The sequence below is a fragment of the Cryptomeria japonica genome, chromosome 8 (assembly GCF_030272615.1).
Source record: "Cryptomeria japonica chromosome 8, Sugi_1.0, whole genome shotgun sequence".
Lineage (NCBI taxonomy): Eukaryota > Viridiplantae > Streptophyta > Pinopsida > Cupressales > Cupressaceae > Cryptomeria > Cryptomeria japonica.
This window is the reverse complement of record NC_081412.1, coordinates 612068631-612083585: the sequence shown is the minus strand read 5'-3', so window position 1 is coordinate 612083585 and position 14955 is coordinate 612068631. Positions and strand designations below refer to the sequence as shown.

The following is a 14955-nucleotide window of genomic DNA, read 5'->3' as shown; positions in this document are numbered from 1 at the left end:
GTGTTGTTATAGGTCATATAGTGTCCGAAGGGGTCATGCGACACCATATGACCCCTAAGGATAACATACAACCCCTTATGACACCCTAGCTCAAAAGATGGCTCCCTAAGGATAATAAATAAGATTATCATTTAACTATGTGGGTTTTTTTAAATTAGTATTCAAGATTGATCATATCATCTATTGGAATGAACCTAACATTTTAAACTTCAAATTTAAGTTCTTAGATCCTAGCCTCATTTATTAGTCATTATGAGCTAGCCTTGTGCATGTTTGTTAGATGTGTTATTATGTGTCTTCAAATCATTGATCCAGTTAATGAAATCTTCTAGATCTAAAGTTTCTAAGCAACATGAGAGATCAATCTTAGGTTTGCATCTAGCTTTCACCAAGGTAATAGGATTTTTTTCATTTATTCTAAGGTCCCCCACAAAATTACATTTTTTCATTACACCACTATGAGTAGATGTCGGATAAAGATTCAATATCATACCACAATTTTATTCAAGAAAGTAGTATTAGGTGAAATAGTTTCACCTAAATTACATGACATATTTTTTTTTGGACAAAACTCTATAACATGAAACAATAAGTTTTCTATATTCTCATTTTAAAACATAGATAAGATTGAATTCACATAGATTGTTTTGTCCAGAATATTTTTGAGCAAAAATGTTCTAGTTGAAACACTTTTGTCTCAAACTGTCTATATGACAACCTTTGTGGTATTTTAACACTTGTTGAAAAAAATCAATTTTAACTCTATATTTCTTTAGCTAAGAGTACTTTTATGAAAAAAATTTTAAATGATAAATATAAAAAGAAATGCTACTAGCCCGTGAAAACTATGATGTTTTGATTAAGTTTGACTTAAAAAAAATATTCATCATTTTTAAATTCAAAACATAAACATCACTTTTAGCTAATGTAAGTTGAAAAATTATATTTGTGGTGGTTGTTTGCTTCATAAAATGTGATTTTGTTCTAAAATTTTGTCTAACCTCCTTTATTATGAGCAACGTCTTACATTATCACATCAAGAAAAAAAAAATATATGATCAAGAAGTAACTTGAAAAATAGGTTGTTAAAGAAAAAATGAAGCAACAATTCTTTAGAAAATTCAATCTAACATTTAATTTCTACAACTGAAATATTATCAAGTGGCCTCAATGTGTCATCTAATATAATTATTCACTAAATGTGGATGTGCCTACAGATAAAAAGGTATCAAACACCAAATTTACCCAACAAAACATGATGAATGTCTGGTTAAGTCAACCTAAATAAACTATCACATTGTAGAGTGCAAACAAGTTAAACCTACATGTGAGAATCAAACATTTAATTTTGAGCAATGAAAGATTATATTGACCAAAGATATTTTTGAACCATTAATTTAACTGTACCTTTTCGATGATTAAATTGAAATTCTAGCCCATTAAAACTCTAGCCCATTAAAATTGGTCCTTATTTTTACCACTTAGCACTTTGCATGAACCATAGAAGTAAAAGCCATGAGCACCTTAACATCTACAATAACAAACTGACCATTCCAACTTAACCCTAAATGTGACCCTTAAAGTTCACAATCTCGACAATAGTAAATTTTTTATGCAGTCATGTTGTCAATGGCATCCCTCGTCCCATGTTGAAGGGAATATCGGCGGAGAGAAAATCACAGCAAATATTTTCATCCTCAGCCGAGATGTTGAACGGGCGTTTGGCTATGATTGGTCTCGCAGCGTTGGCCGTTACCGAGTTCGTTAAGGGAGGTCCTCTTATATAATTAACTTTTTCTTCTACAATTTCAAGAGTCTATGCCAATGGAAGAAATAAATGAAAAGTAACAGTTTAAATTTTGTAATATACTAGACTATAGGTAGATCTAGAAAGAAATTTTTAATCTATAAGAAGGGATGAAATTTCAATTGTAAAACTATTTCAATCATGGCCTTATATGTGGAGCATACAGTGGGAGCAATGATAAGAGTAAAATTGAAAAATTATTTGTCCTTGCAAATTAAAATACTAACAATTTTAAATTTTTTTGTTTGTGTAGCATCTTATTTGGAGTAATGTTCCTTAGTTCAATTTTAGTTATCATGTCGCATTATAAGCAACAATGGTCTTACACATCTCATATTCATAGTACATATTACAAGAGTACCACATTCCTTCTCAATATTCATTTATCAAAAAAATAATAAATAATCCTCTGTTAACTTTTAAGATGTTGTGAAACAATAAACAATTAATTGTAATTAATTATCTATGTACAACACGCCCTTCTCCAAATTCAACTCTCTACATAAAATGTTAGAATAATTTTCATGCTTTGTCTATGGTTTAGATTCTACAAACTAGTCATATTTCTTTTGAGTAATTATCTCACCTAGTTTGCATACACCAACTTATTGAATGTGTTTTGAATGATTAAAGCGAGAGAGGCTCCAAACCCTTAACAGAATAGCGAGGAACTTACAAGTAGTGTGACCACCAACACCAAAAAAGAGGAAACCCCATTTTTGAAAGAGAGGCTTTTGATCGGAGCACACAAACGGCAGGAACAAAGGTCTCAAACCCTCAATATGCTTACATTTTTAGAACAGAGGGGTTTAGGAGAGCACTTTGAACCATAATACAAGCAAAAACCCTTTCACTAGTGATAAAATAGCTCAAGAAATAGAAATCTAATAGCGGTTTTTGAAAGGCTTCCTACAATTTTTTTCCTAAAGGACCTCCATGAACAGAGATTCTTCAAAAAGAGAAGATACCACAAAGGTCTCAAAAATAGCTGGTTCTGGAAAGCGCCTAGAAATCTCATGATAGTTGAAACACTTATCCATTCTAAAGAAACACAAAATAGGATAGTCATAGAATGGACAAGAGTAGACAATCCTAAAGGGTTTTGAGAGGCGCCCCTAAACATTTTACTTATAGAAATCCCTGCAGGAAACACACTTTTGACCACTTGGACAATAGAAATAGCCAAACTAAGATAGCCAACACCTATAAGGGTATTGATATACTATGAGTCTCACACAACCATAGAATCCTTTACTCTCCCTCCCCTCTAGCAAATGACTTTCATATCTACAATAGTATCCCAACCACCACAATCCAACACAATCACCTATGCCTCAACAACTAGTGGAACCCACCAGAAACCTATATCCATAAAGGCAATGTCCAGATTAGGAACAATTAAAAACATCTCCCTAAAAGAACACCTAGAAGAACAAACCCTTCATAGCAGAGATTACAGAGCTGAGTATGGAGAGCAAAAAATATAGAGAAAGGAAAAACATGGAAGAGGACCTATCAGTTTTCTCTGATAAAAAGAGTGAGAGAAGAAGAGTCAGGAAGAACTTGGATGGAGGCTACTACCAAAAGTATCTTTTCAAGCTCTGGGAAGATATGGCAGAGTTCATTATGAGGTACATAACCCTTGATGACCACTTTACTATTATTTTCACTTATCATATTACTATTTTGAATCACTTCAGTCATGATAAAAAAATCTCGATGTCGTTTTATTTACTTTCCTCTCTTGAGCATTCTATTCACAAGAATTTTGAGAATGAGGAAAATCTGGTTCTGCATTAGAGGTTAATACTCCTAATTATGGAGTATGCTAAGGCTCATGAGGTAAAACCCTCCCCTATCTTGAGAAATCCCAAACTCCTAGCCAAGCAGGATGTGTACAATGTTTCAGATACAGATTCTGGTGAGGAGGGCAAGATGGCCATGGACTGGAATGATATCCAAGTCCCAAAAGACTTTGAATACAAAACCTCAGAGGATGAGGGCCCCTCGCAGAAGCCAATGCCTGACACTACTAGTAGCATATCAAACCTATGTTGAAGAAAACCTCTATAGAATACATATTCCCATCTACAAGATAAAAGTACATGCAATAATATAAGATGGGGTAATCAAATGAAAGCAAGAGTAGAATAAATTAAAGTTTGTAAGGCATGCATGAATAAAAGGTTATAAGAAAGATCTATGGGAATGTAATAAATGAAGTAACCACAACATAGAATCAAATATTGAGTGTGTAAGCATAATGCAAAGAACATCCATAAAATCACAAAATCTAATGTAAATAATCTAGTAATGATACAAGAGTATAGTTTGCATTTAGATCTTATTCATGCTTAAGAGAATGGGTAGTTAGTTAAAGTATAAAAGATGAAATTCTAATGTAGAAGTATTAAACTTTAAAGATAAACCTTAAGGAGTGTAATTCAAATTCACAAAGATGTAAGAAAAATAAATAACTTCCTTAAATTATCTAGGGCAATAAGAAAACATACAATCATTGAAGAAATAATTAATCGAGGTAAAGAATATGGGGCTTATCATTATCATAAAAATAAAGAAATACAAAAATTAAAATATTGGATGTGAAACTTAGATCAATAATCAATTATGGGAGAATGTTTTTTATCATATTAGAAGGGAGAAGGCCCTGAACCTACAAAACAACAAAATCAGAGTACAACAACAAAAGAGGTGGCATAAAGAAACCAGACAAGAAAGCCCAACCAATTGTTCCTCAAAAGTAATAAAAAATTAACATGACTCTATAACTAAACATACTAATATTAACTAAGAACCACCTTTCAAGCATAGTAAAAGTAATTTGAGTATCAACAAGATTAAGAACTTTAACTATAGAGACAATCATCATAAAAGTCTTTTTTACGTGGCATGCAAGCTTCATACTATCAGATATACTAACTACAACCACTACTATCTTAGCCAGAGTATTAAACAAATCAAAAAATAAGAAAACTGACGTAATCATTCTTGATCATATTCTAATTTCACTGATGTCTATTAACCTTATTCACCCAAGTATCCTCCTGATTGTCCTCCCTATCTTCAATGTCCTCGTCCGTCTTCCCTTCCTTTTCTAGCTTTCTTGCTTTCTTCTTTATCTTGCTTTGTCCTAGCATGAACCCCATTGCAGCCTTTCTCATGATACCATCAGTGATGGTGTAGAGAGAATCAAATGCCTCACATATATTATCAAAATGCTTCCTGTAGTCATTAAGTTTTTCTTCTAGTTTCATGATTCTCTCCTTAAGCTCCCTAATCTGATCCTCCAAGTTTTTGCTACTTTCTTTGTCCGTCGGCAAATCCAGTGAGTAGGGAACCATCTCCTCTTCCTCTTGAGGATTGGAAAGTTGTGAGTTTTGGTCAGAATCCTCCATGACCTCCTCAGATTCACGCTCTCCTTCCATCTCCTCCTTGTATTGCTCTTCTTGTTCCTCTTCTTCTTCTTGGAACTCTTCATCCTTTGAATCCTCATTGGATACATCCTCCATGTTGTCAATAAATGATTTTCCAATCCTCTTGAGGATTGGAAGGCTATGAGTTATGGGAGAATGTTGTGCTTGGTGTCAATAATTGACTTTCCTTTGTTAAAAAAATTTAAGTCTCTTTTTGATGAAGATATTTGATCCTAAATATTAAATATATATTTCTCTAGTTCATTATATGCTTGGACACTTGATATTAACAAGCACATACTAATTTGTTTTTCTTTAATGTGCATATATTTGGTTTGATAAATTTTGCATAATATAATTCACTCTGTGTGATGTCGATATCCAAGTTGATGTATGATCAGGTGCTATTTATAAAAATATTTTAAAAATATGTTCCTCAAAATATAATCACAATGACAAAAAATAGCTTTATGAATGAAGAATAAAAATCTACAAATCAATGATCAAAAGAATCAAGATATACAATACCATGAACAAGTTTCATGGATAAATATATCACTTATAAACTAATTATAACATTTATAACACAAATAAGAAAAAACCATAAAAATAAAGGAAGAGAGCATATGTATTTTATTTCAATTATTAAAATACCAAATATCTACATAAATAATTGATTTCTAAGTGTTGTTATTAAGAAATAATTGAATTGATATATCTTTCTTTGTTTTCTACATCATAGATTTATACATAAACACTTTAAAACTTTATTAAATTTACAATCAAGATGATACATTAATATCATAAACTATCAATCATCTCTATATAATTGAATTATTGAATTATTTACTCATGATTATTATTTATCAAATTCTACATTTAATTAATTTTTTTCTTTTAATTTTGATCCTACGAGATTATAAAAATATGCATCTTGAAGAATATATCATTACCCACCTTTCTCATTCAAAGGGAAATCCAACAATAACAATCACAGACCACATGTTTTAATCAAACTTCACAGAAAAAATATCACAATAACATCTGAAATTTTTGTCACAATAACAACTCAAATTACTAAAATATATTTCTAAACTCGTTTCCCTGAAACGCTGTAGGACTAAGCAAAGTTTCAAAATAATATCAAACTGAAACTCGAGTGAGCTATGTCCACGTTGAGTAGGCGAGAAATCGGTAGAATCTTCACGTTCGGGAGGCGACTAATGTGTGGAAACTTCACCTCTTCACGTTGGGGAGGCGAGTAAATTGAACGGTGACTATGACAGACCGCGTGTTTTAATCGAACTTCCCAGAAACAAATTCGCAAAAACATCTCAATTCTTTGTCGCAATAACAACTCATATTCCCAAAATATCTTTCTAAACTCCTTCCCCTGAAACGCTGTAGGACTAAGCAAGGTTTCAAAATAATATCAAAACTGAAACTCGACTGAGCGATGTCCACCTTTGAGTGGGCGAAAAATTGGTAGAATCTTCACGTTGAGGAGGAGAGTAATGTGTGGAAACTTCACCTAAACAAATTTGCGGGATATTTAAAAGCCACGTTTTCAAATTTTCACACACTGGATTGTAAGCTCACGTCATTCGCTTCCCTGATTCGGTCCATTTTACACCACCAAATTCGATCCTTCCCAAGCTATAAAGCCAACAACGAGTCCTCAAGGAGATATTCTAAGTATCAATCATTCTTAAGCAACTCGAAAGGAAAGTGCTCTTACAGAATTCATCTTTTCTTAGCACTCATCAATGGCGGCCATGGCTTCAATGATGATGAAAGCACCCGCAGCACTTAACTGCGGGGCAGTCAAAACGAATAGTCATATCAGTAGATTGCCCAACAGTAGCCTCCAAGTCAAGTGCATGGCTGCAAAGGTTTGCTATTTTGCTGTTGTTCGTTTAGCTATTTTGCTCTTTATTCTTATGAAGCTTTGGCTAATGCGTTTTATTTTGGTACGTGGATCAGGATCCAAAGGAAACGTCTACCAAGGTAAGAAACGCTGTAGATGCCCAATTTATAGTTTATTTATATGATGTGCACAATTTATCTGATATAGGAAATATGAAATCCAGGTGAGCACGAAATTTGGCGACCTGTTTGCGTTCTCAGGGCCTGCGCCGGAGATCATCAATGGAAGGGCGGCTATGTTGGGGTTCGTATCGGCCATTGCAGTGGAGGTGGCCAGCGGAAGAGATTTGCTGTCGCAGGTGAATAGTGGAGGACTGTCGTGGTTTGCGTTAACTGCAGGATTAATGACGGTGGGGACACTGGTGCCCCTGTTCAATGGAATATCGAGGGAGAGCACGTCGCAGCCAATATTTTCATCCACAGCAGAAATGTGGAATGGGCGCTTTGCTATGCTCGGCCTCCTCGCATTGGCTTTCACTGAATACGTCAAGGGTGGACCGCTTGTATAAACACCTTAATATCTATTTCTATTCAAGCACAAGCTCCAGTATTGGAAGCTCTCACATGGCATTCCATGTTCCAGTGGAATTTTCTTGTACTGTTTAGAATGTCATACAGTTCAATTATACAAAACCTTGTAAAAAAATTCAATCTTATACTATAAAGAAAGTTTGAGTTCAACGACTACGGCACTTTACTATTTTTTGAAAGCTTGTTAAACAACAGATTTCTTAGCGTTTAAATACTCTTATACATTTCAAATATGTTCAAAATAATTCAAATCAATGCAAGAATTTAAATATCTGGTGAACTGGAAGATTTCTAATTGGTCTACCAATTTATGTAGATGTTCAGTTTTATCATACATATATTAGTTTTACCCATGCACTAATTCATTAATATTTGTTATTTACCTTCATTTTACAATTCTTGTGGCCTAAGTCATTTTGACATGCATAAAATTAATTATGTGTCTTTATATCTGATTCCTACAATTTTAAAACTCAAATTCAAATTTTAGTTTATTCATAATCATTTGTTATTTGTCAAAGCTAATTAAACACATGTTTACATGATTTATGGTTATCTTCTTGTATTTAAAGGCAAATTGATTTGCATTCTTTTAAAAGTTATGTATTGAAACTTATATATCCCCATTTAAACTATATTCACATACATTCATTATTTAAATTTGTAATATATTACAATCAATTTGCAGGCACATCTAGACATTCACTCCATGTATTGATATTATCATTTCACTATGTGAGTTTTTTTTCATTCGTATTCAAGATTGATCATATCGTCTATTGGAATGAACCTAACATTTTAAACTTCAAATTTAAGTTCTTAGATCCTAGCCTCATTTATCAGTCATTATGAGCTAGCCTTGTGCATGTTTGTTAGATGTGTTATTATGTATCTTCAAATCATTGATCTACTTAATGAAATCTTCTAGATCTAAAGTTTCTAAGCAACATGAGAGATCAATCTTAGGTTTGATTCTAGCTTTCACTAAGGTAATTGAATTTTTTTCATTCATTCTAAGGTCATCCACAAAATTATATTTTTTCATTACACCACTATGAATAGATGACGGATAAAGATTCAATATCATATCGCAATTTTATTCAAGAAAGTAGTATTAGGTGAAATAGTTTCACCTAAACTACATGACATAATTTTTTTTTGACAAAACTCTATAACATGAAACAATAAGTTTTCTATATTCTCATTTTAAAACATAGATAAGATTGAATTCACATAGATTGTTTTGTCCAAAATATTTTTGAACAAAAATGTTCTAGTTGAAACACTTTTGCCTCAAATTGTCTATATGACAACCTTTGTGGCATTTTAACCCTTCTTGAAAAAAAACAATTTTAACTCTAGATTTCTTTAGGTAAGAGTACTTTTATGAAATTTTAAAAAAATGATAAATAAAAAAAGAAATACTACTATCCCATTGAAACTTTGATGTTTTGATTAAGTTTGACTTAAAAAAAAATATTCATCATTTTTAAATTCAAAACATAAACATCACTTTTAGATAATCTAAGTTGAAAAATTGTATTTGTGATGGTTGTTTTCTTCATAAAATGTGATTTTTTTCTAAACTTTTGTCCTAACCTCCTTAATTATGAGCGAAGTCTTACATTATCACATCAAGAAAAAAATAAATATATGACCAAGAAGTAACTTGAACAATAGGTTGTTAAAGAAAGAACGAAGCAACAATTCTTTATAAAATTCAACCTAACACTTTATTTCTACAATTGAAATTTTATCAAGTGGTCTCAATGTGTCATCTAATATAATTATTCAAATGGAATGATCAATTATGTGACATGAATTATTCACTATCTAGCATGTGGACAAACAATATGTTGCATGATTCAAAAATTTGTGGGTTTTAAATGAAAAATAATCTTTTTTTTTTTTGTTGATTATAAGGTAAAAACTGAAATACATCAAGTATAATCTATGTTCACAGGTGAATAAAGCCTAAGAAACTAGACAAACCCACAAATACTTTCTAGTATACCAGTCATAGATTACATTTACATTACATCCTAATACCAAACCTAGGCTTCTAGCTACAACCATATACATTTATCAATATGAAGCAAAGCCTAGTACAAAATGCCAATAATAGAATATGTCAAAATAGCAACCAGGATTCTATACACATGGGGTCAAAAATGAATAGGGTGCCACAAATAGAAGTCTTCTCTAGAACAAAGCTACCCAGAAGGGGGCCTTCCATCCACACCAGCCTCTGATCATCCAACCTCCTGGCATTACTAATCATTTGCTAGTGATTCATCACTCCATTCCCTCTTATCTCTTTCATGAGTGCATCTAAGGTGGTGACAAAGGGAGTTCTCTCTTCACTTAACCTTCCCCATGTATATCCATGCGAGAGCTCATAGATAAAAATCCTGGTATGTCCATCCTCAGGAAATATGTGAAATTTTTCTTTGTTGAGTCTGATAACCATTATGACCTGCGAGAAGACAATATGGAATGTGAGTCTACGTAAAGACTCAGTAAGCGCCCTTTCTATCCCTTGATACTTCTCTAAATTCCTAATCCTCAAAATGTACCAAATAATTTCATATCAAAATAGATTCGAGAACTGATTGGTGTATTTTTTAAGTCCTCTAATAAAACTTTGCAAATGTTACACAAATCATCAATAACATTTTCACTAAATGTGTATGTGCCTATAGATAAAAAGGTATCAAACACCAAATTTACCCAACAAAACATGATGAATGTCTGGTTAAGTCAACCTAAGTAAACTATCACATTGTAGAGTGCACACAAGTTAAACCTACATGTGAGAATAAAACATTTAACTTTGAGCAATGAAAGATTATATTGACCAAAGATATTTTTGAACCATTAATTTAACTTTACCTTTTCGATGATTAAATTGAAATTCTAGCCCATTAAAACTAGTCATTATTTTTACCACTTAGCACTTTGCATGAACCATAGAAGTAAAAGCCATGAACAACTTAACCTCTAAAATAACAAGTTGACCATTCCAACTTAACCCTAAATATAAACCTTAAAGTTCATAATCTCAACAATAGTAAATGTTTTATGTACAGTAATGTTGTCAATTATGTCACTGGTCCCATGTTGAAGGGAATATCGGCGAAGGGCAAAACACAGAAAATATTTTCATCCTCAGTCGAGATGTTGAATGGGCATTTGGCTATGATTGGTATCACAGTGTTGGTCATTACCAAGTTTGTTAAGGGAGGTCCTCTTATATAATTATCTTTTTCTTCTACAATTTCAAGGGTCTAGGCCAATGGAAGAAATAAATGAAAATTGCCAATTTAAATTCTGTAATATACTAGACTATAGGTAGATCTAGAAAGAAATATTTAATCTAGAAGAAGGGATGAAATTTCAATTGTAATACTATTTCAATCATGGACTTATATGTGGAGCATATAGTGGGAGCAATGATAAGATCCTGTAAAATCAAAAAATCATTTGTGTCCTTACAAATTAACAATTTTAATTATTTTTGTTTGTGTAGCATCTTATTTGGAGTAATGTTCCTTGGTTCAATTTTAGTTATCATGTCGCATTATAAGCAACACACCCTTCTCCAAATTCAATATTACAAGAGTACCATATTATTTCTCAATACTCATTTATCAAAAAAAAATAGATAATCCACTATTAATCTTTTAAGATGTTGTGAAACAATAAACAATTAAGTGTAATTAATTATCTTTGTACAACACACCCTTCTCCAAATTCAACTCTCTACATAAAATGGTAAAATAATTTTCATGCTTTGCTATGGTTTAGATTCAACAAACTGGTCATATTTCCTTGAGTAATTATCTCACCCAGTCCCATACACCAACTTATTGAATGTGTTTTGAATGATTAAAATGAGTGAGGCCCCAAACCCTTAACATAATAGTGAGGAACTTACAAGTAGTGAGACCACCAATAGAAAAAAAGAGGAAACCCCCTTTTTGAAAGAGAAGCTTTTGATCAGAACACACAACCGACGGGTACAAAGGTCTCAAACCCTCAACACGCTTACATTTTCAGAACAGAGGGGTTTAGGAGAGCACTTTGAACCATAATACAAGCAAAAACACCTAGAAGAACAAGGAGAGAAGGAGGCATGTGCCAATACCCTAGATGACTACATCCACTAGAGGAAGTTGGTAGTCACCATTGAAACAAGCATGAAGGAGGCTACATACTCTTTGGTTAAATGCCTTTAGGGTAACCAACCCTCAGTGTACATCCAATGCCAACCTACTTGAAGCAGAGAAACACCAACTCCAAAAGGGCACCATCATCCATAGAAGGGGATACAGTCAAAATATAAATGTGAAAATTATACAAATGCTATGGAATTTATGAAATTTTTGGAAGCTTTATATTTTCTCTTAGATATAGATCTTGGGTTGAGGCTTAAAAGATACTATCATTCCCTCCTAGTATCCTTGCCCTACAAAATAGACCAACCATCCCAAAAACCAAAAACACACAACAACATGCACTCGAAAAGTCTACAAACATCTTGAATTACTATGTCAGCATATGTTAGTCCGAAATCAAGCAATGCATTGAAATGGACTGCCATATTATAGAAGATATCATGATGATAATCAGAAAATGCTCTAGTGAGGTCACATAATTCTACCAGGACTAGGAGAATTATATAATTTTAGCTAGGATTCATAGACCATTCATCCATAGGTGACCAATATAGAGCATATAACTTCATATGAATATAATTCTTGTATTTCATCATTCATAAAAACCCCATTCTATACAATGTTTAGTCTTAATCCAATGGGATATTCTTCCTACCAAAAAAACACAGTTCGATTAATTATCAAGGTCTGAATGCCATAGATTTCTTTATTGCCTAATCAAAATTGAAAATGTAGCAGACACAACAAAAAAATAAGAACAAATGAATCATATCTTGCCCATATTACTTAGCGGAGGCTAATAGGTTAGAGAGACCTCTGTATCAACTATACTATATCCTAGACCAAACCAAAGAAAGGAGTTGTATAGCAAAGTAACATTAGGCTGGTGGAAACCGAATATCCCCAGATCAAAAAAAATTATGGGTCTTCAAGGAGGCAGCACGGTGAGTAAATCCACTTGTCCTTGGGAGTCTGAGCTAACAAGCTCCCCATCCAGCTCAATACCCTGCAGTTTTAGGTAATCTTCAAACTATGAGTCCTTCCTTGGAGCGTGAAGGTGAAAAATGTAGAGGAATGGAAGGCTCCTATGGATTTCATCAGTTCTGGCATTGAAGGCAAATGGGTCTTCAATAACCAGAATATGCTTCCTGGGCACTAGGTTATTGTTAATGATCAAGATGTCATAGTGCTTAGGCCTTTTGATGGTTAGTTTTTCACTAATATCTACAATAACCCTTTCCATTTCCCCCATAATGGTTGCATTGAAGACATCCCTGCATAGGGAAGCCATGCCCTCTCTGTCCTACTCAAAATACATTATTACAACTAGGAACATGGCCGCTATTATTGAGATATTCATGCCCTAAAACTCTTTCAATGACATAAATCACCATCTCATGAGGCAGATAGATAATCCTACTCAATCTATCCTTCATGATCACTCCGTAGAAGGCCATCTATCTTTTAACACTTATCAATCTAACTGGGGTATCCATGGTTGAAATTAACTTTTAATAAGCCAGAGTAAGTTGGGAAGGCTGGTCTGAGAGCTCTTATTAAATAAGGGGAGAATCAATGTCTTAGAAAAACTAAGGACAAGGAGTAATTATTATATGACACTTAGTTCATTTTACTTAAGATTTCGGGTGATATGCCGATGCAATTAAGATTTGAAATTATTGATATGATAGATCTTTCTTGTTGTTCACATAATCTAAAATGACCTCCTTTTGTAAAAATGCTCACCTGCAAATTCTTCAAGTGTTGCTCAAAAGTGTTTCCTCTTTTGTCAATTTATTGAGCATTCATGGCGATTTTTATCAATTACCATTACTAGTTGCACAACGGTCACATAAGGAATTTATTTGAATTTATGATGAAGTGACTTTATTAAGATTTATATTGATCCTTGTGGCAGAAAGTAATCATTCATCTAGGAGCACTTCATATCATCCATTGATGCTCATCAATTTTATGGCCGCACCCTTTTTCGATGGAATCATGTACTTCGGTGGCTTAACTTTATCTTCCCTCGAAATGTCCTATTTCATCAATGTCTCCTTAGTTTTAATTAAACTACCATCATTGTTAAGGAGGTTTGTGGCTTCATCGATCTCTTCACTTTCATTGAAAGGATCTACCTCACGTGTTTATGTTGATGTAATCCTCTATCGTCTCATTGAAACCCCATTTTCAGACTCCTTTCATTGCCATGTTTTGCAACCATCTTATCGATCAAGTCATTGATGATTTTTTTTTATGTCGACGAAAGAAAAATATCCTCCTTCGACTTTTCATTTTTCGATGGAGCTGTGCTCGTCGGCCAATAACTTTTGCACCTCTTCGACACCTTCCTTTTCGTGAAAAGTCTTATCAACGAGAAAGATATCTTTGGTCAACATCTTTTGTGCCTCTTCGATATGCTCTCTTCCTTGAAATAGCTTCATCGATAAAATATCCATTGGTTCCTTCGATATCACTCTTTTGGCCAGACTTCTTCCCTCAGTGAGCTATTCACATGTCTCATCGATGTTGTGGTTTCATCAAAACTATTTCTTTCATCGATGGGACCACTCCTGATTTCCTCGATGAATTTTGTGTTGATGGAACTAATTTTTTTAGTGAATCCTTTTGGAAGTTCATCTTGGTGAATATTTGTTCGATAAGTCTCTTTATCAATAGGATAATGGTAAGCTTCTTCAATAGAGTCATTTCAGTTAGACTAGGCGTTTCGGTGAAGGATTAGTATGTATATCCGATGGCCTTTGTTTGATCGATAATTTTTAGGATTCTCATGTTGATGGAAATGCCAAGGGTTCTATTGAAATTCCTAAGGGAATGCTTGATTTCATTTTTTGTTTTAAGAAAACTTTTGTAGCTTCAATTGAAACCATGAAATTCTATTTATTTAAATTCAATGCTCAATAGTGGCTCTGACTGGGGATGGAGGTATACTATGGATGCCTTCAAGAATCTTAATTACTAGAATATAATTAATTGTATGATTTGTGTGTTAGGCATTTTTTTATTAAAGGGGAGGGGAACTCCAAGTTAATCCACTAGGATAAGGCTAACTTTG

General features: G+C 33.3%; 2 protein-coding genes across 2 annotated transcripts; one reads left to right on the top strand and one right to left on the bottom strand.

Annotated features, from left to right (window-relative positions):
- Nucleotides 1-4833: 4833 nt before the first annotated feature.
- LOC131056039 (uncharacterized) lies at nucleotides 4834-5337 on the bottom strand. The gene has a single exon (XM_057990348.2). It carries the CDS (start codon nucleotides 5335-5337, stop codon nucleotides 4834-4836), a length of 504 nt encoding a protein of 167 aa, XP_057846331.2.
- A 1313-nt stretch (nucleotides 5338-6650) lies between these two features.
- On the top strand, nucleotides 6651-7851 carry LOC131056038 (early light-induced protein 1, chloroplastic-like). The gene is made up of 3 exons (XM_059210804.1): nucleotides 6651-7133; nucleotides 7225-7248; nucleotides 7332-7851. The coding sequence occupies exons 1-3, from the start codon at nucleotides 7008-7010 to the stop codon at nucleotides 7674-7676; spliced, it is 495 nt and encodes a 164-aa protein (XP_059066787.1). The 5' UTR covers nucleotides 6651-7007; the 3' UTR covers nucleotides 7677-7851.
- The last annotated feature ends 7104 nt before the right edge of the window (nucleotides 7852-14955 follow it).

What these genes read in the sequence shown, in the direction of transcription:
- LOC131056038 (XM_059210804.1), top strand. Translation starts at nt 7,008, where the DNA reads ATGGCGGCCATGGCTTCAATGATGATGAAAGCACCCGCAGCACTTAAC. An exon ending in TCAAGTGCATGGCTGCAAAG is followed by an intron (nt 7,134 to 7,224) that starts GTTTGCTATTTT and finishes TACGTGGATCAG; the next exon opens with GATCCAAAGGAAACGTCTAC. An exon ending in CAAAGGAAACGTCTACCAAG is followed by an intron (nt 7,249 to 7,331) that starts GTAAGAAACGCT and finishes TATGAAATCCAG; the next exon opens with GTGAGCACGAAATTTGGCGA.
- LOC131056039 (XM_057990348.2), bottom strand. Translation starts at nt 5,337, where the DNA reads ATGGAGGATGTATCCAATGAGGATTCAAAGGATGAAGAGTTCCAAGAA.